Source organism: Battus philenor, unplaced genomic scaffold (assembly GCF_028537555.1).
Source record: "Battus philenor isolate CCGP_79_NKW_IND1 unplaced genomic scaffold, ilBatPhil1.0.hap1 SCAF_14, whole genome shotgun sequence".
Classification (NCBI taxonomy): domain Eukaryota; kingdom Metazoa; phylum Arthropoda; class Insecta; order Lepidoptera; family Papilionidae; genus Battus; species Battus philenor.
In genome coordinates, this window is record NW_027181676.1 from 4,038,850 (window position 1) to 4,063,081 (window position 24,232).

Here is a 24,232-nt window from a genome sequence, read left to right on the forward strand (position 1 = left end):
AAATATGTAATTTTACTACTATCAACGATTGCAAAAAAATTAACAATATTACATACTTGAGAATTAAAATAGTACTGGACTAACCGCAATTTGAATAAAAGACAATCTCAACCTGGGCTAGAGTAAAAAAAGAATTAAAATACATAGATGTAACTACATGTCTAAATCTAATTCAAAAGTTATTAGGAATTATTGTTCTTTAATTATAACTTATTAACTATTTATTTAATATTATCAGAATGCTATACATCATTAATATGTCTCAAAACATTTGAATAAAGAAAATGATTTCCAAAAACAATTAGTTATTGAATGCTGACAGACGAGGGATAGGCCTTCCCACATTGAAGAGATTACAACTATTTTAAAACGAAGAAGTCATATAACATACTTCTTTTATGTGCCTCTTTATTAGTAGGTGTCAGCTGTTAACACTGAAAACATCTGTTCCTTATCCAAGATGCTCACTATTTCACTGGTGGTCGGCGGAAATTGCGGAACTCCGCAAGGTCTGCTTGTTGAGCCGCCGCCGGTACACCCGAGCCCGAAGGAGGCGAAGGCAAGCTCCGGAGGAGGAGATGGCCAGACTGTACAGGGAGTACCGGGCGGCTACAAAGGCGTTGCAGAAGGCGGTAGCTGGCGCCAAGGCTCGGTGTTGGGTCGAGCTCCTGCAGGGACTCGACAGGGATCCGTGGGGGCGTCCATACCGAATAGTGCTGGGAAAACTCCGGCCATGGATGCCCCCGACGACGGAGACCTTAGAACCGGTCTTTCTGAGGAGGGTAGTAGATACTCTTTTTCCGGAAGATCGGTCAAGTCCCTCCGCGCACCCCCCGGCACAGCCGTGGGAGTGGACGGATGAGACGAGGGTAACGGCGCAGGAGCTGGATCGAGCCGTGAGCCGTCTCAGAGCGCGAAACACCGCGCCGGGGCCCGACGGAATACCGGGTCGGGTCTGGGTACTTAGTCTGGCGTCTTTGGGGGGTAAGCTAGCGGAGCTTTTCACGAGCTGTCTCCGCCGAGCCACGTTCCCCACGCCTTGGAAGGAGGCACGATTGGTCCTCTTGAGGAAAGAAGGCAGGGCCGTAGAATCTCCCTCTGCGTACCGTCCCATATGCCTGCTGGACGAGTGCGGCAAGCTGTTCGAAAGGATAATTGCCGCTCGTATCGGCGAGCATCTGTCTCGCGTCGGCCCCGATCTTGCCGACAGCCAGTTTGGCTTCCGTCGAGGGCGTTCGACCGTCGACGCGATCATGCGCGTTCGGTCCTTGTCGGAGCAGGCCGTGTCGCGGGGTGGTGTAGCGTTGGCGATAAGCCTCGACATCGTCAACGCTTTCAACTCACTGCCCTGGGATGCGATAAGGGAGGGACTGATCCAGCATGAGGTCCCTCCCTGCCTGCGAGGCGTCATCGGCGATTACTTGCGAGACAGGTACATCGTGTACATGGACCAAAACGGAAGGAGTAACCGGAGGGAGATCAAGCGCGGGGTGCCGCAGGGGTCGGTCCTAGGACCACTCTTGTGGAACCTCGCGTACGATGCGGTTCTGCAAGTCAGTCTCCCCGCCGGCGTGAGCGTCGTTTGTTACGCCGACGACACGCTGGTAGTCGCCAGCGGAGACAACTTCGAAAGGACCAGGGAGCTCGCCGAGCTTGGGACGGAAGTCGTCGTCGCTAAAATACGCGAGCTGGGGTTGGAAATAGCGCCAAACAAGACCGAGGCGCTATGGTTCCACCGGTTGCCTCGAACGAGGGAACCTCCCGACTCGCGCGTTCGCGTCGGTGGGCACGATGTCACGGTGGGGCGGTACATGAAGTACCTCGGCCTCACTTTGGACAGTCGCTGGGGCTTCGAAGAGCACTTCGATCGCCTCGTCCCCCGGATTGAGAGGATAGCGGGTGCCATGCATAGACTGCTGCCTAATCTCGGGGGACCCACGGAGGAAGTCCGCCGCCTCTATGCAGGGGTCGTACGGTCCGTAGCCTTGTACGGGGCGCCCGTGTGGGCAAAAAGGCTGGCGACTCGACGCTGTAGAACTAAGATCTACAGCGTCCAGCGGAGGATGGCCATACGGATCGTACGCGGATATCGCACGATATCGTTCGAGGCGGCGACAGTCCTGGCGCGCTTTCCGCCCCTGGACATTCTAGCGGAGTCGGATGCGAGGATCTACGACCAAGTCCGCACCCTCCGCCGAGACGGCGGTGGCGAGCCGAACCGTGTGCTCGAGGCGGTCAGACGGCAGGAACGGCGCAGGGCGCTTGCGACGTGGCGCGCTAAGCTCTCGGAAGAGCGCTATGCGCGCAGACGCGTCGTTGGAGCGATCCTGCCCGTCTTCGAGGCCTGGATGCAGCGACGAGACGGAAGGCTCACCTACAGGCTTACGCAGATGATCACCGGGCACGGATGCTTTGGTGATTACCTGTGTAGGATTGGTCGCGAAGCGACGGCGAACTGCTTCCACTGCGGAGGAGCCGCCCAGGATTCCGCCTTGGCAGTCGGAGCGGCGGATTCTGGCGGACGAGATCGGACAGGACCTTTCCTTGCCAGCAATCGTGTCGGCGATGCTGAGTGGGTCATCGGCGTGGAGGGCCGTGGCCTCTTTTTGTGAGACCGTCATGGTCCAGAAGGAGGCAGCCGAACGGGATCGGCAGAGGAAAGATCCCGCTCGGAGACGACGCCGTCAGCGCAGAGACGTGCCTCGCGACGGCCCTCCGAGGAATGGTGCTCCCCTACCATGAACGGGGCCTTCGGAGTCGCGGGAGTTTAGGGTGGGGGCCCTAAACTCCCATTAGCTTCGGCGACTCTGAGGCGGACGATGGTTCGACGTGGTCCCGAACCATCGTGATAGTACCACGAGGGTTTCGGGGGTAGTGTATCCACGCATACCCCGGGACGGGCTATCGAAAAATAGCAAGGCGCAAGGGAAGACCGCGTGGCGATCCCCCAGAGGCAGGGCATCTTGAATACCGGAAGATTTCCCCCACCGAAAAAAAAAAAAAAAAAAATGCTCACTATTTTAAGTAGGTTTAATGTGAAATTAAGAAATAAATAACGTTATTATTGCCTGCTTAATGCGGCTCGGCATAAATAGACCGAAGTAAATTTCATAACAAAAATTTATTATATATTTGTCTTTATTATTTTTATATCTAGTCATTAATTTATATTCCTGTTTTACAGGCTAACGCGAGAAACACATCACTTCTATATTTAATTTTCGAATATCTCAACTCATAACAAAAGATTGCAAGTCTTTTATTTACGTGACCCATTTGATACATAAGTCGAATGGACTCGTGCTCACAGGCGGTTGTAATCAAACACTTTCCAGGCTTGCAGCATTCAAATGTATTTTGCCTTTAGGAATATATTCGAATGGTACGAACTGTTTCGCTCAGTCTTTCTAAAATTCTTACGTCCTCCTATGTAAGGTACATAATTTTTATATTAAAGCGAAAGGGTTAAACTCGCGTTGAGTACACTTTCTAGTTTAGCCCCCCTTTAACAATCAAACTGTCCCCCTGTGGGGCGTGGGCTTAATGTTGTGAAACTCTGTTCTATTGTATTCCTAAGAAGATTAAAATAAGAAAACTCGATTAATATAGACGTATTGTATTTGTCTATTCATTTTATTTGGGAAGCTCCATTCAGGTACTAGATAATGTTAAAGTGGCAGATGTCACAAATAATCTGCGTTCATTTACACATATAATGTCATGTACAAATTTAATGAAAAAAAAGTTTTTGAAAAATAACATTTGAATGAACTATGTTGACGAATTACGATTTATATTACAATAAATCTAGTGAAAGCAATAACAGTAACATTGTACATTTAAACTTTAAAGGATAATCTTTATTAATTATAGTAAATGAAACAAAAATAATATTAATGTCATTATCTTAATAAGTCTAACCAAATACAAATTAATACATATTTATGCACTATCGAGTACAATCTTTATACCATAGGCCTTGAATTAACCTGTTTACATATAAATTAATTAAAATTCAAAACAAAGCCTTTTTAAGTAAAATCTAATTCAAAGAATTTTGTTGACTTGCATGATTTAAATATATGTATATAATGTTTTTACAATTTTAGGTTTTACAGTTGTATTCTTTACAATTTAATTTATGCAAACACAAAATTGAGAGTGCTGAAGACTTTAACTCAGTAAAGTCAACTGGAATAATAAGACTATTATCTGTTTTGTTATTAGGATTTATTTACATAGATATATACTAAGAAGTGATCCAAATATTCAAGGGTGGTAGCTCTCCTTTCTGAGGAGAAATTCCAATAGACGAGGATCTATTTCCACATGTAGTTCTTAGCAGCTAACAATTTTTTATTTGCCCTTCAGTTGTTTAAACAATGCTTTTTTTAAGAATAGAGAACCATAGGAGCAGAGGGTGGTTTTTTATTCTAATTGAAAGACTGTTGTGTGAAGAAATTCATGTAAATGAAATGCATGTATTTTTGAGAAACAAATTTCTCAAAATTACATGGCTATTTAGACTTCTGTCGGAACAATATTATAAAATGTTCCCACAATGGCGCGAAAAGATTTGGCCTTGTTGCACTTCAGTTCTGGCTCAAAGCACCACGTCCGTCACCAAAACGATTATTTTCGCGTCAGTCGGAACTGAATTATGAAGCAAACGATAAAATATGAAGTTTCAAGTGCCCGCTACAACGTGCTATGTTATTTGTTTTGTTGGACTATGTTAGCCCAAAAGGCTTGGTAAGATCAATTAAGCAAAAGAGTAGTTGTGTTTCAATGGAACATAATGCAAATTAAGTAAGATAAAATAGTTGCTAATCGCAGTAAACGGTAATTCTGACGTACGTTGCTATTGTACGGTTTTTTTATTTCAGTTATTTAATATACTTTTTTAATTATTTTAGTTGTTTATTTACACCTTTTTGTACACCATAGACAATAATTAGAAAAAAACAAACAATTCATATAGACGTACAAGAGACGGTCTTATCGCTCGAGGCGATTTCTAAAATAACATATAATTAAAATAAAATTACAGTTCGATTTTTTACAATTATTTTTAATTTCACTGACAAAGTTTTTTTCCATGGCTATATAGAAGTTTGTTCTAGCTTTAGTTAAAAAAAACTTTCTCGTTATGTCCAATTACTGAAAGAAAATAATAAGGTTGTGTTACATATTGACATATACATGAATGAAAGTGTACACAACCTAATCTTTTGAATAGATTTCATCTCTAACTGCCTTGAGTTTACGTCTAGGTAGTTTAAATAGAGGTGCACACAGTTCTAGCCTAATATCTCTATTCTCCAGAAGTTTAAGATCAAAGAACGCCCCTCGGCAATTGTTCACTTTTGAACATGACAACTGTCTAGACCACAACTGCTTCGCCAAGAATACGTTGTAAATGTAAATGTTCAAAAGTGTTGTGTCGTGTCAAATACGTTGTAAATGTTAATGTTGTAAATGCGCCTTTGTAAAAACTCTCAGTGCTACACTGAGAGTTTTTACAAAGGCGCATTTTAAAAATAATTCAAAATTAGAACACAGATTTCTTTATTTTTCACGTAAATTATATCATTTTTTTCGCCATTTTAACAAGTATTTTAATTTAATTACGTTTCACCGTCATTATGGACTTAACACGTAAATATTTTGGTTTTATGTATTTTTTTTGCTATTTTCGTTGTGATCTCAGTCAGCGACAACGATACGACGTACGTTACCAAATTAGAATAAGCTTTGAGGATCATCATCAGATCATCATCGACAGTGGTAATACATCGGTAAAGGATTAAGACTCGTAATCGTTGGTCGCGGGTTCGATTTCCGAGATACAATCTTAAATGATTCACACTTTGTGCATTAATTATATAGGATTGCCACAGTTCACAAACAAGCTGCCAGAAGATGGACAGCAGCGTCCTCTTATCAACCCGCCTGGCAAGTATGGCGATTATGGTATGTCCCCCCAGAGATATATTTGGGAGAGGCCCAAGTCTCGGGTGTCTACGAGCTGAAACGATTCATCATCACTTTTACCATCATTACAACCGTACGACGTCTACTGTGGGACATATGTCCAAAAGATTTTTAATAAGGCAAAAGGTCGGCAGAAAGCACCTCCAACGACCTTCTCTTGTCGGTCCGTGGTCTCCACTCCAGAAGCTTAAGGCCTCAACGATCACCTGCGCTGCGTGGCCTGTCCACCACTACTTCAACATGCTGATCCGCTGGACTATGTCATATTCAAAATATTTTATAAGGTTATTCAGGAGATTGGAAGTGCTAGATCTAAAACGCCATCGCATTTATAGGTGCCGTCATGTGTTATTGAAGTTTGGTAACAGGCTATTGTGCAACAATTGTTATCAAAAAGAAAACAGTAATCGCAAACCACTAGCAATAGTTTGCTTGTTGTTTTGTAGAATGTTCGAGAACATCATCTACTCAGCAGGATCTGCATATTCGTATAGATAATTATTACACACAGTGCTATATCTATTATGCGAATCGAAGACATAGTAAATGACGGGGAAAGTCGCAGGATGCGGGCAGTGCAAGAACGGCCATTTTGGCTAAATCCCCTAGGAAGACCTTTGCCTTCTAGAAGACGTCTGTTGACTGACGTGATAATGATAGCTATGGTAGGTGTGGAATTGTAACATCATCGTCCTTACAGACCCGACTTTTCATGTCACCCACTTCATTCATTTCCGATAGTAAAAGAGAAACTTTGTGGAATACGGTTTCGAGAAAAATAAGAAGCGGTAGATGTGTTTGAAGACGCAGTGGAAAAGACAACGAAGAGGAAAAGGCTCACTGCTTCTTGAAATTGTTTTTCAGAATGCATCGAAGCTTTAATTGTAAAAGGAACTATTTCTAAAACAGAAAATTTATCATCATATATTATTTTGTATTTACAGTGAAATAAAATTCATTTTAGACTCACTTTACAGGGTGATTGATTTCAGGTTTATACTATAAATTAGTGTTTTGTAAAATTTATTCAAAAATCAATGGATTCAAAAATAATAATATCGTAATTATAAAATAGTAAGAAAACATTTTTCAAAATTGATTAATTATTGTTTACTAACTGTCTCTACAAACTTGGTATTGTCAGGATTTATTGGTCTGTGGCATTCGAATTAAAAAATATGCAAATGGAACATATTTCAGAGTGACCACTTTATACAGAATATAATATAAAATAATTACTAACCTTTTAATAGCTTTTATGCCTTATACCAATCACATAAATAGAAACAATTAATATTTAGGTACAACGTAATTAAGTTATGATATGCTATCACACATTCTTATCCAGCTAAACAGTAAAGAATGCTCTAATTAAATACAAATGCCTGTATTATTTTTTTTGTACAAATTTATAAATGCAAATCCATTCTTTTGATGTGAATAACTTAGCGCTTATCGCATGGTTCTAGCAAAACTAACCCTACACAGAATGTTTTTGTCAAAATTCATTTAGTACTTCGACAGCTTCCGATTCTAGTGGTTGTTTAGAAAACATTTTTTTTAAAATAAACGTTCGGAGTGAGAAATTAGATAAATAAATTATGACTGTGTTTATTCCAACGAACACGATGCATAGTGATGTGTTTAGGGATATTGAAAAGTTTGCCAAATATCAGAAAATTCAGTATTTTTTTATATGCATTCCACTTCTTATGGTTTCAATGATTCATGTTAATTATATATTTGTTGCTGAAGATATAAATCACAGGTAATTTTGATAATTTTTTTAATAACTTTTCTCTTTTAATAATAAATAAATGACTAAATAAAAAGATAATGTAGTAACGGACGAAATTTTGACAGTATGTTTTTTAATTTAATTGCTTGTCTTAATTATTAATTATCGATATTCATTTCGTTTGGAATTTAGTAATTAAAGATTGTCGTTACGATTTTTATTTATATAAACATATTCGCAGTGGATTTTTTTGGTCAAGGCTATGGGATAAAAAAATTATTGAGCTTAACAGGTCCACGATGATTTTTTTTGAAATGATGACTAAGCGTCAATGGTAATAGGGATGCTTTGATGATTCTACAGATACCTTTTTCTTTTCGTATCAATGGTTCAGTGGAAATACGCTATAAGCGCTATTATTTTATAGCTGGATATCATTTTATCGAGCTATAAATTATTAATAAGTTATTTTTATGTTATAATTGATAGTTTTTTTTTTATTGACTAATTACGGTCATTAATATTTTCAGCCGCGCAGATATGAAAATAATTCAGTTTATTTATTTTCAATCTATATGTTATATCAATTGTTTTTATTCTGCAATAATCATCATCATCATTTTAGCCGTAGGACGTTTACTGCTGAACATAGAGATATGGAGGAGTACCCCCAAAATTTCCAATTGGACCGGTTGGTAGCTGCATGCATCTAGAGCGTTCCACCAAATTTAACAAGTTCGTCAAACGTTACGGTTGGACGTTGGACTGCGTTTACCAGTTCGTCGTATCAAGTCCAGAAACTTTAGACCCCAAGACCGTCTGTTATATGCGCTATGTGGCTTTCTAATTTTTAAATATGTTTTCCATGCCATTTACAATCAATTGGTGCGTGCATTTGTGACAGCCGCCTGTAGTTTTGGATTATATATTTCATAGTGTACAGATTCAGATTTTTTCTACTATTTTATTTCTTCTATTTGGCTTCTGCCTTTAATGCCTTCTGTAATTAATCCTAGGGTATCGGACGAGTCTTGGCACAGGCTGTCATAATAAATAGAACATCAGAGTTCCTCATATACAACCGTCGAAAGATTTCTACGTCGAAGGAGGTTTTATCACGTTCTCCTTCAACGCCATTAATAGTAGTTACTTAATAGTCTAGACAGAGTTATCTACTGCCTTAGCTCCGCGGTCGCGCGCGATGTAATTCTGCTCGTAACCGTTTATTAACAGATGGAAAGATCCTGCTATATTCTAAGACTTTGAAGAATTGGGCCAACGCTATTAAAACAGTCATATGTGTAAGCGTTCCGTAGTTTTAACAAAACGTGTCAATGACAGTGGGATATCCAGTAAAAGTCCGGCATAACATTTTCATTAGCCACGCAACAGAAAGGTACGAGTACATTACATTTTCCTTACGGAACCATTTTTTTTAAACATTTTTATTGACTTATATCTGTCACAGTATTAACACCGGATTGTTCCATTTCTATAACAAATGCTAAACTATTCTTTACTGTTAAAACATTTAAAAAAACAATGTAATTAAAAAAAAAAAGATATTTGTATTTATTTAATGTGTTAGTAAGTATATGTTTTACTTTTTAACATAGCATGTGTTAGGTGTTCCACTTTTGGTTACTTAATTCTAGTTAAAACCGGTTTGCTTGTAGGTTGTCGATGATATTTCTCACACTAAATGTACATTTGTCGGTAATTGAACTAAGAACCTATTATTGTAAATCATACTGGTTTATAACTAGGCTGACGGATTATCCACGTCGTGCTTTCAGCCCACAGACGTCCACAGCTGGGCATAGGCCTTCTCTTAAGATATATACCATGATTGGATTGCTTGGAAAACGAGTTGGCGATCGCAGTGTGGTATTATGTGGCAGAAGACGCTGCTGTTCGTTCTCTGGAACACAGATCTCAGTCTTCTCTTCTGCTAGGCTACCTCTGCCTTTTATTTTAATAGATTACTAACACCAGTGCAACTCTTTACTCATGATGTGGCTAGAAGACTTTATTAAGGTAATCAGAGGACATCGGATTCAAGCCCATTGGTCCTCATTAAAATCTATTGGAGGGGATTATGTGATGAAGGTCTATGTTATTTACATATTTATTCACTGTTTTTTCAACTTATGTTATGCAGATTTAATTCCTTATAGTGATCGTGTGTCAGTTGATGTGTAACTGTTATAGAAAAAATGTTCAATAATTGAATTTTTATTCAATAATTTTATGTTATGTACACATATATATATGTATATAACATAAATATTCTTCTAAATATCTATTAACTAATAAAACAAACTTTAATAGGAGAATACATCATAAACAAATATTATAAGTGCATATACTTTTATTTGCAATAAGAGAGAACGCACGATAAGGTTATGGTAGGTATTGGACTTTTTGCGGCTGGAATTATGATGAGGAATAATACTAGTGCGTACTATATACATTGTATGAAATTTATAAAACGAGAAATAACACAATTTTTTATAAAGATTTGTTTTTAATTAAGTCATCATTATCATCATCTCAGCTAATAGTTCACCTGGAGGCAGGTCTTCCTACACCGCGTCTACCCGCTCGTGGCCACCTAAAAAACTTTCGGCCTGAACGGCTATCGTTTGCACGCGGTATTTCCCCGCCAGCTGCTACTATTATTAATACTTCGGTGACTGGTTGCGGATCTCTTCATTTCTAACTTGATCTCCTAACGAAGTTAATAGCACTCTCCATTTTTAATTATTTTCTAGAAATTATTACGATAACCTTTGAAATTTCAATCACGTAGGCGAGTTATTGCAGCGTGACATTAATTAAAAATTAATGGTGTTTAAAAATTGTATAACATTCGTTTAGATAGCGTTCCTCTTAACGATTTAAAATATTGTTTTCAATTTGTTACTGGTTTTAAAAATCGTTTTTGTATTAAAGAAAAAAAATATAAATATTTTACGAATAAACTAATGTTACGTACAAAATTAATAAGACATATCACATTTCAAGACGATAAGCAAAGATGATTTGTTACGCTTTTTTTTATCCTAAGACATTGCAATGTCGCATTGTGGTACAGTTTTAGTTTCGGATGGCTCGAACTTACCTTCAAATTATAATTTAACGGTAAGTTTAACCTTACCTGTTCGACTTGACACTTATTAACTAATAAATAACTATTTATACACAGTGAGACCGATCACTGTGGCGATTTTTGGGAACGGCCATGCAAAGGGCTATCGGCTCACAGGAATGAATGAATGGATGGATGAATGAATGATTGAATGAATGAAACCATTAAATATGTATTCTAAGATGTGATTTTTTTTACATTTAGCCTTAGTATTTTAGTTACTAGTAGTTAGTTACTGTAAAGTACGTCTGTGTTATAAAGTGTTTTCTGTTTAGAAAATTCATAGCTATTATATTAATTTAATTCTCAATTTATTATGTGTTTAATTGAAAAAGAGAAGTATGAAAACCATATTCTTACAGATCACAAAACACGACATATCATTTTTTCTGATAAATTGTCTGAAGATTCTTTGTTTAAAAAGAGATTATAAACTGTATGAATGACCGTCAAATACCTGAACGATGTGTATTCAAATACAAATAGAGAGTTCGTTTACTTCGAAGATAAATACAAAACGAATGTTACAAAAATAATATTTCATTGATATTAATTTATCAGATTAAAAAAGGTTATTAAACTATTATTAAACAGTCTATCCATTGAATAAATTCAATGGATAGACTGTTTAATAATAGTTTAATTAATTTAATATTAGTTAAATTTCCGATTATAACCGGAAGTGTAAAGTTTGATATAAATTTAATATAAACTTGTGGAAAGAAAAATTGTTCCATTGATTGAAATTAAATTTTAAATTTTCCCATCAATTCTGAAAATATCTCAGTTTGTATAAAGGAGAAGCAATAATGTCCATAAAAAACAAAATAAAAAGGAGAGAATGAAAAAAAGTAATCTGTTCGTTAAGCTCAAACAAAAGAAAATATCATTATTGAAAACTTTTGCCAAGTGTCAGATAAATAATTTAAGCGCAATTTTATATATTTTAAAATTAATCGATATATTAGGCTCTATTCGAATATTATTAAATTTCGTTAACATTAATATATTAATTAAGATGTAATCTGTATATATATGTTTTGACCAATACTAGCAAATAATGTAATAAATATATTATCTTTCTATATGCTTTTTGCTAAGTTTTATCGAAAAGTCAAACATTGATACAACCAACATATATATATGTATTCATACATGGACTACTGTCAGGGTATGTTGAATATTTAATGGAATCGTGCGTTATTTTGCGGAAGTCCATCCTAAGAAAAGGACCAATATAGCTACTTCCGCACATGTAGTCGTAGTAATGTAACATTATTCCTGATGCCCCGTGGAGGGGTGAAATACGTGTAGAGTGATTTAGCGGTGGTAGTTGTGTAATTCACATTGTTTGCCGCATGCGCATTTATCAGCAGGCTGGTGGGCGGTGCACTTTATTGCACGACTACGACTGTATCTGCGGAAGTAGCTATATATTGGTCCTTTTCTTACTTAAGTTATGTTGATTCTATAGAGATATACCTAACAAAAAACTCGATACTCTAACGCAATTTTTACAATATTTTCTTGTCATAAATAGTCCATTTGTGAACATCGGCATAATAATCATATCAGGTATGTTCATGTCGTATATAATATTGCCTGAACATAAATTTTAAATTTTACGCGGATAAATTTAAAAATCCTTTCGATATTTTGTTATAGAAGCATATACCTTATTCTAAAAAGAATGAATCGACTTTGTCAATGAAAATTTGTTACAAGTTTATTATTCCTTTTTTATTAAAAGAATTGTAATCGCTGTTTTTTTAAACTGTCTGAATCATTTTTAAATATAGGACCGTTGATATATTTCTATTTTTAATACATTATCTTCTAATGCGCCTGGTACGGACTTCTTTAATTAGATATAATAAATTATGACGAACTACAAGTAATTTGAATTCAATTGAATTGCAAACAAGGATGACTTAACAAATGTTTTAACGTGTTTTATGTGACTAGATATAGTTGGTGCTTAAAAGTTTATCTTATGTGAATGCATATCAATGTTTTAGTAGAAATTTTACTTTCCTTTGTCTATTATCCCATAACTCAAAAATTAAGCTGTTAACACGTTAAATTCGGGAGTCGTAGTACTTCGATTTATCTCGACTGTAGCTTAAAGGCGGGAGTCGTATTACTATGACTTATCTCGACTGTAGCTTAAAGGCAGGAATCATAGTACTACGATTTATCTCGACTGCAGCTTAAAGGCGGGAGTCGTATTACTATGATTTATCTCGACTGTGGCTTAAAGGCGGGAGTCGTATTCCTATGATTTATCTCGGCTATAGGTTAAAAGCACGAGACGTAGTTTTACGATTTATCTCAACTGTAGTTTAAAGGCGGGAGTCGTAGTATTACGATTAATGTCGACTGTTACTTAAAGGTCTGTTACCTAAAAGTCGTGGTACTATGATTTATCACATGATACGGTTCATCGAACTTGGCGCCACGAACTCCACGATGTAAAACTTATCGGCTTCGCCGTCTTACGGTAGACATCAAAAGCCATAAGTCAATTCGGATAGATAATGAAGGCGAAAAGCTATATGTTCGACGAAACTGCGTAGTTTGTGCAGAAATTGACTTGCTTCAAATGCTAGTTTTGCAATGAACTTCTTCACCGTGGCGAGTGTTGTAAAGATGGTCACGCTCATAAAAGATACTAGATTCTTCTCATAAATATGTACTTTAAAACAATTTTTGTAATTATTGTTTAGTTCATTTTTTTAGTTAATATTTCTTGTGTTCATAGTTTTTAGTTTAAATAAACTGTTTTAAGTCTAAATTTTAATTTTATGTTTATACAAAATATCGCCCGTTCTAGGACTAAAAAAGAGGCGGGGCGATCGCCGCGTTACCTAGCATACTTTCGTCAAGATTCAAGATCTCCCGCCTTTAATATAATAATAGCGAAATAAATTACGATTAATCCATAACACTTTAAAATCAAAAGTGATAATATAGGATAAAACCAAAGATCTACATAATATTAATTATAACAGGTTTGAATAGCAGCTAATAAATCTCATGTGGTTGTAATTGCTAAACGAGTTATTAAGAATCATGTTATTTAAATAAATACCAATATTTGTCTGTTGAAATAAATATTTTTTAATAAACTAATAATGTTCTTAATTCAAATAATCGATAATGTTGTTTTATTCTGCATATTTAAAATCGATAAATGTATTAAAAATGGACGTAAATATGTAGATATTATTTATGTATTTATATACAAACTACTTATACAATATTAAATACAAATAAAATACTTTTATTTATGTACTGAGTAGGTGAAATAAATAATTTAAGAGAAAAAAAAATTGTTAAGTTAAATTATATGTTAGAGCAGTGGTAGTTCAGCGGTAGAGGACTGGGACTTGCGATCATAGGTCACAGGTTTCATTCCCGGGATACAAAGTTAATTATTCACACATATATATGTATATTACGCACGAGGATAGGCAGAAGTGTCCTCTGGATACCACTATACCTCACTGCGATCGCCAACCCCCTTGCCAAGCGTAGCGATTATTGTAGGCCTATGTTTTGCAGTGTGCCTCTGTCGGCTGAAACGACGGTTATATGTCAATCCAGTCTAATCTTACTTTCGCATCCGGTCTTACATGATAAAAAACCGCTAAAGCATTACCAGTTTTTTACTTTTTACGTGCAATGACCCATCCTAGTCTCTCTAAAATTCTTATGCCCCCTTATGGAAAATATTTTTTTTTTTTTATATTAAAGCGAAAGGGTTAAACTCGTGTCGATTCCAGTTTCGAATTGCCGTCCTATGAGGCGTGGGCCCCACGTTGAGAAACACACACTACACACTAAGAAATTTTTACAAAATAAAGATTGTTTTTAAAATACTCCATATGATTACCAATGAATGTGTCCTAAATTTGGTCGCATCAACATGATCTAGCCCGCGATTCATGATCGAAACTAGTTTAATTCTTTAATATTTTAATATAATAGTATCAAATAGTATAATTATGCTTAAGGAGTATTTATTAGACCAGAGATGCGCCCTTTCAATATATTTATGCGCCCCACTAAGCATTTCGAAAATTAAATTTATTCATCGACTTTCTTCTATCAATATATTGTTATAAAATAAATTATAAATAAAAGTAGTACATACTAAACTGAAACAATTTGTTCTTGACGAATTACTCTCACAGCGACTTGTTTAAACACAGTACGAACGCGACGCGTCTCCCTGATTTTTGTTATATTGAATTTCTATATGAAAACCTTACTTTTTTATTTTTTTTATTCCAATGGTTATTGTAAGTAGAGTTTTGTTGATTATTAATAAATGTTACTTTGTTTTCGGCCCGCCAAAAAGTTCTGTATCCTGTACTAGACCATTGATTAATCATCATTTTGTTTTTTTTTTCTTTCACTTTTTTACCCTTTCTGAGCCAAATGCAATACAAGTTAATTTTTTTGTTTTTATTTATTATTGTATCTATTATTACGTATCATACTGTATTTATTAAAGGTATATACGACAAAATGTATGTTATATGTATGTATGTTTTGTCTATATGTACACGTTAACTTCCCCTTATTTAATCTATGTTTTTTTAATACTATGATTGTCTGGAAGAAATTACTTCGTGTGATAAGACCACTCATTGTACTTTTTTATGTATTTTATAGTGTGTACAATAAAGACTATTGTGCTAAAATAAATTCGTAGCCTTCCTGTTCTTTGTCATGTTAGCTGATAGATGTTCAAAGCAAGGCTTAGGCGTCCTTCGATGATCGTCACAATGTCAGATCTTGCACTGCCTTACACTGCCAGGAGCTTACTCAAGCTGCGTCTAATGGCTTGTCACCACTCGCCATGCTCACTGCCATTTTAAACGAGTAATGATTTAAGATATATCGTTGACCTCGGTTTTTGTATAGATCTGCATAGCTTTGTTTGAAAGTAATAAACCACTTAAGGCAGATAAATTCAATGTGCGTGTGGCGTGTGTCTCGCTTATTGATATCAATTGTACACTGTTGTCAAATGAATATGACCAATCAAAATCATATTGAACACTGGTTCAAATGAATAAATTATTTCAGCAAAAAATTAAATCAGCTCCTCTGCTGTAATAGTTGATTCTCATAAATTGATATTTGTCAATTCATATTAACATTTGAATGATTTTACTCGTTATGCAGCTTTTTATAATAAAAGTGTTGTTATAATTAGTAATGTAATTCCAGTGTTACCATCTGCTACTTGTATATTACGAAGAAAAAAGTCTGTATAAAAGATTTATTATTTTTCTGAAGTTTTCTCCTATAAGAAGACTCTTTTTCTGAATTTAGTTTTTGTTAATAAATAACATGCTACATTTTTATTTAGCAATATGCTAATAACGCTAATAACAAATACTATACGTTTTAATTATCGTAATTAAATCTTGTTTTGGATTAATATCAGTGATTAGTTTTCAAAATTCGAACTTTTTAAAAAAATAATTAAAGAATTATTCTTTTTATTAGATGCCGAGTTCCAGAGTGCGATGATTCGGCTGCGATTGCAGAAATGCCACATTGGTGGCCACAAAACGTGGACAGTAGGTGCTTCAGACCGGTTGTCGACGATAGTAATTTCGAGAAGGCGAACCAAACTTGCTCCAGCAAGATATTTTCTGATGCTTTTGTAGAATGTGACGAGTGGATATATGAGAGCGATAACTCAATCGTCTCTGCTGTAAGTAAAATGCTAATAATAAGTGATCAGACGGCGATGATGTAAGCCTGAATGTAAGCGCAACGTTTATTATTATATAAGCGTTAAAATTTTCAACTATTTAAAAAAATTAAAAAAATAACAACGGCTATTACTTTTTTTAATTCATAATTTTTTCAGTCTTTATGGCAAGTTTTCTATGATTTCGATATATTCTCTGGACGCAATGCACAAAGAAAGCTCTATGCATAACTATATAATTAAAGAAAACAATTTAAACATAAAACGCCGAGTTGTGTTAAAAAAATATGAAACGTACTTAAAACGTCCCTACAATGTCGAATAATTATCAGTAACCATGCAATCTTCCTAAATCTGAACAAATAATTTAAATTTTAATGTCAACGAACGTGTAAGCAAATATTTATTGATAATAAACTGCATTCATATGTAAATAGTATAGTAATGCATTCATTGTTTTACATAATGATAAAATTCCTATTTCAATATTAATTTAACTAATTAAATATGTTATGATTTAAAATAACAACATATTTAAAGGTCGATAAGAGTGCATTGTTTTTTTTTAATTGGTATATCAAAAATACTTATAAGGCAATATTGATAATAATAGACGTAATAAAAATTTGCAATAAAAAATAATAAAGACCTACTTGAATCTTAAAAAAATTAATTTCTTTAATATTATGTATTACTGGCTGCAACAGCCACAATAAAAAAGAGCGTAGTTTAAAAAAATATGCATTTTTAATGAACGCTTCCTGAACCACTTTTGTATGTCAAATTTTGTAAATATCTTTCTTAGCTGATCTCTTCTCGACAAAAACAATATTTCTAGAAAACTTAAAGTATCTAAACCTTATGGTTCCACAGGTGTAGTGATAAGTCAGTACATAAGTAGGAATATAGGTGATTGGTTACAGATGTAACCTTTTACATTCTATTTCCAACTGCCTCATATTAAGTAATCACTCTGATATATGTTACAATAAATTATTTGTTCTATAGGTATACGATAGGCCAATAACTTCTAGCAGTACAAAATAATTCGAATTTTAAAAAGGTTTTTTATCGCTATAATTTCATTATAGCGAAAAAAAACCTTTATTTATTATTTCTGAAACTGTTGATTTCTTAAAGGGTACTATATATTAATTAATAGCAAATAAGTTATGTATATAGCAAATGAGTTTTATATATATATATATATATATGTAATGATTTGTAATATTGTTTGCTGACTTTTTCCTGTCAAATAGAGGTATTAATTAGACATTAGTCTTCAATTGTTGTTAAATTAAAGCTTATAATAAGAAAAAAACATTGCAAAAAAAGAATTCAGGGAGTTACTCTACCAAATAGGCTTTTTAAGATTCTATAGTGTACTTGGGGATGGTTGGGAAAGTCAAACTACAGGTATTGGATCGAATGACTAGAATCATGGTATGTAAGAAACGTCTTATCTGTGCATGAAGTACTTGTGGCTTATATAAAAGAAATTGCAACTTTAAGGCAGTATGTAGCATAGAAATTTACCTGGGCTTATATATGTGTTATCAAAGTTGACTTTGAATAAAAAAATATTTTTTGTCTCTTTTTTATTATAAAAAAATATTTATTACTTTTAGTTAAATCTTGGCTGTCAATCATGGAAGTCAACCTTAGTTGGCGGCGTACATAATGCTGGTATGATTGTATCTATGATGATCACTGGCTGGGTTTCAGACAAGTAAGTTTTATACCATTGAAGTTATTTCGTCATTCATTCAATCAGCCGATAGATGACTACTGCAAGACATAGGCGTCTCACATTTGGGTACGGCTAATGAAAATGTAGCAATATTTTCATTCAGCAAAGAAAGTTGTAAAAGACATTATTTAGCTCATTGAGGTTTTTGTAACAAAACCCCCTGTAAGGAAAAAATTTAAAGATTTATCTAGAGAATTATTCTTTCATTCATGACTGCAGATAAACACCCACTGCAAGGCATAGGCCTCACCTAAAGATCTCCGTAATGACCGGATTGATCATGTCCTTGATCCATCTAGTGGTGACTTCCTAACACCACACTAAAATTATTCGAAATACATTGTTAAATTACGACAATATTATCTAATAGATTCAGGCGTTACCTTGCGGAAGTCCATCTTAACTAAGAAACGGACAAATTTATACCTACTTCCGCTATGTAGTGCAATGAAGTGCACCGCCAACCAGCCCGCTGATAAATGCGCGTGCGGCAAACAATGCGAAACGCAACTACCACCGTTAATCTACTCTACACGTGTTTCACCTCTCCGCGGGGCATCCTTAGGAGATGTTACACCGACCAGTGCCAAACACCGAGTCTGGTGGCATTTATCAGTGGGTTGGCGGGCGGTGCACTTCATTGCACGACTACTACTGCATAGCGGCAGCAGATATTTATTTGTCCCTTTCTTAATTATAATATTAGTTTATAGCTTTTAAAAACATAGCCTATTCTTTTTCCAAAAATATTATTTTCATTAAAAAATACGAGTATATAAGAATTTACTTAGTTTTTATAAAGGATTTTGAAAGGAATTTGGATTACAATTTGAATTTTGATTTAATACGAGGTTAAATGTTTTATTAATTACATTGCGATTCTTACGCCAATATAAATGAAAGAAAAGATAATAAAGGTAAAGGTAAAGGATGCATGAAATAAAAGTAAAGGATGCTGACACTCACGAGGCATATCAAAAAGCTATCATCTGTTATGGCGACGTTTGTTAAAACTCCGTGTCTTGTTGTTGTGTAAATGTTGTGTGTGTATTACCTATTAAAAAGATCGTTGTTCACTAAGAGTTTACTCCGAGGAATCCGCGAGTTAAGATTTGTGTGACATGTGTAGCTTTAAGTGTAGTTCCTAAAATTTTGAAAATCTGTTCCATGAAGTGAGTGAGCACAAGAGCCTATGGGAGGATACACTTAGCATTCTTATTCGAAGGATTGTACAACTTTAACAATGATTACTGTTTTTAGAATGACATAAATATACATCATGTTTTTTTTTTCAGAATCGGAAGAAAACCTACCGTCATTATGTGCTCTATCGGCGGCGCTGTTGGTGTTTTTAAAATATTCATCAAAGACTACTACGCATATTTAGGCCTTGAATTTCTAGAATCTATGCTCGCGTCCGGGCTTTATACCGTCGCTGTAGTTCTATGTAAGAAAACAAAAACCCAGGAACAACCTTTAACATTTCCTTAATAGATTACTAAATATTCCACATAAATTCTACTAAACATTGTTAAAATTTTAAGTAGTTTTTTTTCTGTCTTGCCTAAACATTGTTTACGTAACTTAGCTTGCTCCGTGACCAAAGAGCGATCAGTGAGTGCAAGTGATCAGTGACCATATGCAAAGCATCTAAATAAGGACTTCGACTAAGGTGGTCATTCAGTACGCGTTCAATATTCTGATTCAAACCTTATAGATTTAAATGTGACGTTTTCAGTAAACCAAATCTAAAAGAACGCAAAGATTATAGTTATTTTTTGAAAATTAACTAAATCAGTGTAATTTATCGTATTTATGTAACAAAGTAACATTCCAAAATACAATGCGTTGCAAATTAAAATGTTGTGTGCGTATCAACTGTGAACGTGATAATGTTTATAAAATTAACATTGAATATATTTTATACTGGATTTTTGTTCCAACATTATCATTATATTTCAATCGTAAGGTGTCCACATCTGGACACAGGCTTCTCATAAATTTAGGACCGGTTGATAGCGGCTAGTACCTACCGTCTTCCGAGATTGTTACAAAATAGATAGATAAATAAAAAAAGTAATTGACTTTAACTCGTAACAAAGATCAATTAATAAGTATGCAATTACCTATATTATCATGAGAGAATAAATTAGTAACCTTTGTTTGAAGTTCCAGTCTAAATCGAATAACGTCATTGTTTATATTCTTTATTCCTTTTCAGTAATCGAAGTGGGAGGTGAAAGCACTAGAGTATTGGCAGGAGTAGTATTCGCGTATGCAGTTTACGCTGGCGAAGTGTTATTTGCATTCATTGCGATGGGTCTGCAATACTGGAAATATTTGATACTAGTCGTATATACACCAATGTATATATTTGTGTTCTACGGTTTCGTATTACGGGAAAGTACAAGATGGCAGATGTTGCGCGGAAAAATGACTGAAGCGAAAGAAACTCTTAAAGTAATAGCGAAAACAAACAAAATAAACATCACAGATGAAGAAATTATGAATATAAAGGATGATGAATTACGTGCGAGATTCAACGTATCGGTACAAAAAGAGAAAGAGACTATAAAAGACATAATTAATTCGAAGGAGACGATGGTTAGACTTATTGTAGCATCATTCTGTTATTTTAGTTCAAGCTTTTTATATTACGGTATGGCAATTCATTCCGTTCTTCTTCCGGGAAATAAATACACGAATTTTATTCTTTCATCTTTAACTTCGTTTCCGGGTGATTTGTTAACATTTTATGTTTTTAATAAGATCGGTAGAAAGCTATCGCTGCAAGGCGGTTACGTATTTTCAGCAATATTTTTGATGGCACAAGCATTCACCCCCGACTGTAAGTATAAAAATATATATTAGTAATACCGGAAAGTAATGTCATTTCTGTACAAATCACTTTTGTAGTCAGCTCATTAGCTACAATAGCATTGTATCTTCTTTATGTCTATTTATATTCTATATTTATATTCTTTATGTCTATATATATATATATATATATATATATATATATATATATATATATATATATATATATATATATATATATATATATATCTTCTTTATGTCTATTTCAACCTGAATGCGCATCTTCCCAAATGCATTCGATTAGTTTTTAACTTTCGGGAATACGACCAAACCGTCTCTGTTCGTCAATGTTCAAAATATTCGTTTCTTAACTACTTTCTATTCCTTCCTCGTTTTAGCCCATAGATGCCCACTGATAGGCATAAGCCTCTTGCAAATATCTAAAGATCTAGGGGAGGATATGCCATAGTCGCCACGCCTTTTTAATGGCCCCTGTTATTGGGGACTTCTCGTTCTATCTTGGGAGGGACATGGTTTTTACTTCTTTTTGTTTCTCTCCTTTTTTCCGTTACAATCTCTGTCATACGTTACTCTATTTTTCTTCACAATATCTCACATTCCTTTGGCTTACTAGTCTATTTCTATACATCGCCTTTCTTGCTTCTCCTTATCTCCTAAAATATTACAGTAGGTTTCCTTTCATATTGCAGTACTATTTAATTCTTGTCTATGGTTATATACCTGCTGTTTATCTATCTAATTACATTCTTAGAAAAGTTTTACAGTTATATATAAAACCTTTATTCACATTTTATAAATTCCTGATTCTACCCGACCCTTACTAGTCTGTTTTATTTCTCGCTATAACAACCTGTACGATTTTTTCGCTGAATTATATGTTATCTGTCCACCATATCTCCGCCTTACCGAATTCATCGGATGTTATACTAATTTTTGGTTTTCTCTTTATCCCTACCGCTACAACATTTATAAATATGTTTGCACCCTAGATAATAAAAGGTTAAGATTATACGGATATCATAGATTAAAAATAAAAAAAACTCATTAAAAATTCACGAAAGAACTTAAAGCAAGGAAATGGCATGACTTTCCGGTGCCATATTAATGTTTTAATATTATTTTGGTGATATTTAGAAATATTTTTTTTCAGCTATAATGTGGTTGAAAGTGCTTCTATTTTTGATTGGTAAAGTAGGAGTAGTGGTGTGCTTTACTGGAATATACACGTACAGTTTGGAACTATTTCCCACAAGTGTCCGAGGATCATTAGTCGGTTGGGGAAATACGGCAGCTAGAGTTGGCAGTATGCTCGCCCCGCTTACGCCTTTGTTGGTAAGAAGTTTGACACTTTTTGACAGTCATCAAATTCGAATTTAGAATTCACAATATTGTGGATTACGTCTCTTGTTGACGTCAAGTTGTGTACATCCTGGTTAGATAAAATGTCTGATACCTGAGAAAAAAATGCGAAACCATGTATTTTTTTTAAATGATATGAGATCAACACTAAAATAGTCTAAAAGCGAACACATAATACCCGAGGTGTGCTTTCTTCTATGAATTCTTAATATAAAATATACCAATTTGTCTATAAGTGGTGGCTTTAGGTTGGGGTGAAATAAAATAAACATTTTCACATTATCTTGACATATTTAATTATTTAGGAAAATTACAACTGTACGTAATAAACACCATTATACCTATTGTTTACATGAAACATTGTAATAATAATAATTCTAATTCTCAGTTACTTCCATTTCACCTTATTATAATTTTTTAAAATACAAAAAATAATTATCAAAAGAAGCAGATGATACTTGTTCAGCTCCTAATAGATACCGGACTGCTTGTATTTCGTGCGACAGAGATAAATCTCTACGTAGCCGAAATTAGCCGATTATCTCTTTCTAAAGGTCGATGTGCAATATTTATCGCCGGGTATTGTTTAATATAGAATGTGCCAAGAATCGAAATAAAAGAAAAATTCTGTTGAGGTAATATATATTTGGTACGATAATGGCGCTACGCCATCTGTTTTGTGGAAATTCAAATTAGAAACGCCTAGACAATATTCTAGATTGACGTCTTGCCTCCACAAGTATCATTGAATGGTTAATCATGAACATTTATGATGGTCTCAATGGGGTTTGACACATCCTTAAAAGGCTGAAACCCCAAACTAATAATAAAAAATTCGTATTACTACTTTCTACAGCCAGAAGTTTTTGGCCTATAAAAAAAATAATGTAATATATTTTAAATTGATCACCCGTATGTACAATAAAATATATATGATAATAAAATCTTAGTATAACTCTGTTAAATATTATTCTCTTTCTTCTTCTTTTAATATTACTTAATCGTTTCTATTAATTTATTATTATATTCAACAATTTTTATGTATACAATTATTATTTATGATTTCTTTCAGTCAGCTGAGCTATCGTCGTTGCCGTCAATTCTCTTTGCATCGACGGCTATTATTGCAGCATTACTACTGACGTTTACGCCTGAAACCAAACACTTACCGATGTTTGACACGATAGCACAAGTAGAAAATTATAAAGCAAAAATTACAACACATTTATGAAAATTTTAAAACGAAAGACATTGCTAAATTAAACCAAAAATGAAACTGTAAATAATTAGAAATAATACATAAATATTTACTTTTATAAAAACTAGTTAAATATTAGGTAAAAGCACTGAAATTTTACATATTAGAGCAAAATTTATGTAACTAGAGACAGTATGCTATTTGTATGTTAAGCAATTAAGTGTTCTTTATTTGAATTAAGTTATATGTAACAACAATAATTAAAATTTTAACACAATCTAATGATAATACTACTTGAATATTACTAATTATTATACTTATAATAATTGTACTTTAATTTCTTTGTCTTGAATGCAACATTAAAAATATCATTAAATTTATAATAAATGTATTAAGTGTATAATATATATAATAGGCGATTGCATTGGTTATGATTAAAGACAAAATTTTTAAGCCAAAGTGGGTAATGT

At 34.6% G+C, this 24,232-nt stretch overlaps 1 protein-coding gene across 1 annotated transcript; it reads left to right on the forward strand.

Moving 5' to 3' along the window:
* The first annotated feature begins 7,572 nt into the window (after nt 1–7,572).
* On the forward strand, nt 7,573–23,823 carry LOC137918405 (organic cation transporter protein-like). The gene is made up of 7 exons (XM_068761206.1): nt 7,573–7,762; nt 16,407–16,617; nt 18,246–18,346; nt 19,663–19,814; nt 20,589–21,215; nt 22,356–22,537; nt 23,637–23,823. Exons 1-7 carry the CDS (start codon nt 7,596–7,598, stop codon nt 23,793–23,795), a joined length of 1,599 nt encoding a protein of 532 aa, XP_068617307.1. The 5' UTR covers nt 7,573–7,595; the 3' UTR covers nt 23,796–23,823.
* The last annotated feature ends 409 nt before the right edge of the window (nt 23,824–24,232 follow it).

Excerpts from the sequence above, each read along its gene's own strand:
- LOC137918405 (XM_068761206.1), top strand. The coding sequence starts at position 7,596 with ATGACTGTGTTTATTCCAACGAACACGATGCATAGTGATGTGTTTAGG. Across the intron at positions 7,763-16,406 it reads GCTGAAGATATAAATCACAG|ATGCCGAGTTCCAGAGTGCG; the intron begins GTAATTTTGATA and ends TCTTTTTATTAG. Across the intron at positions 21,216-22,355 it reads ACAAGCATTCACCCCCGACT|CTATAATGTGGTTGAAAGTG; the intron begins GTAAGTATAAAA and ends ATTTTTTTTCAG.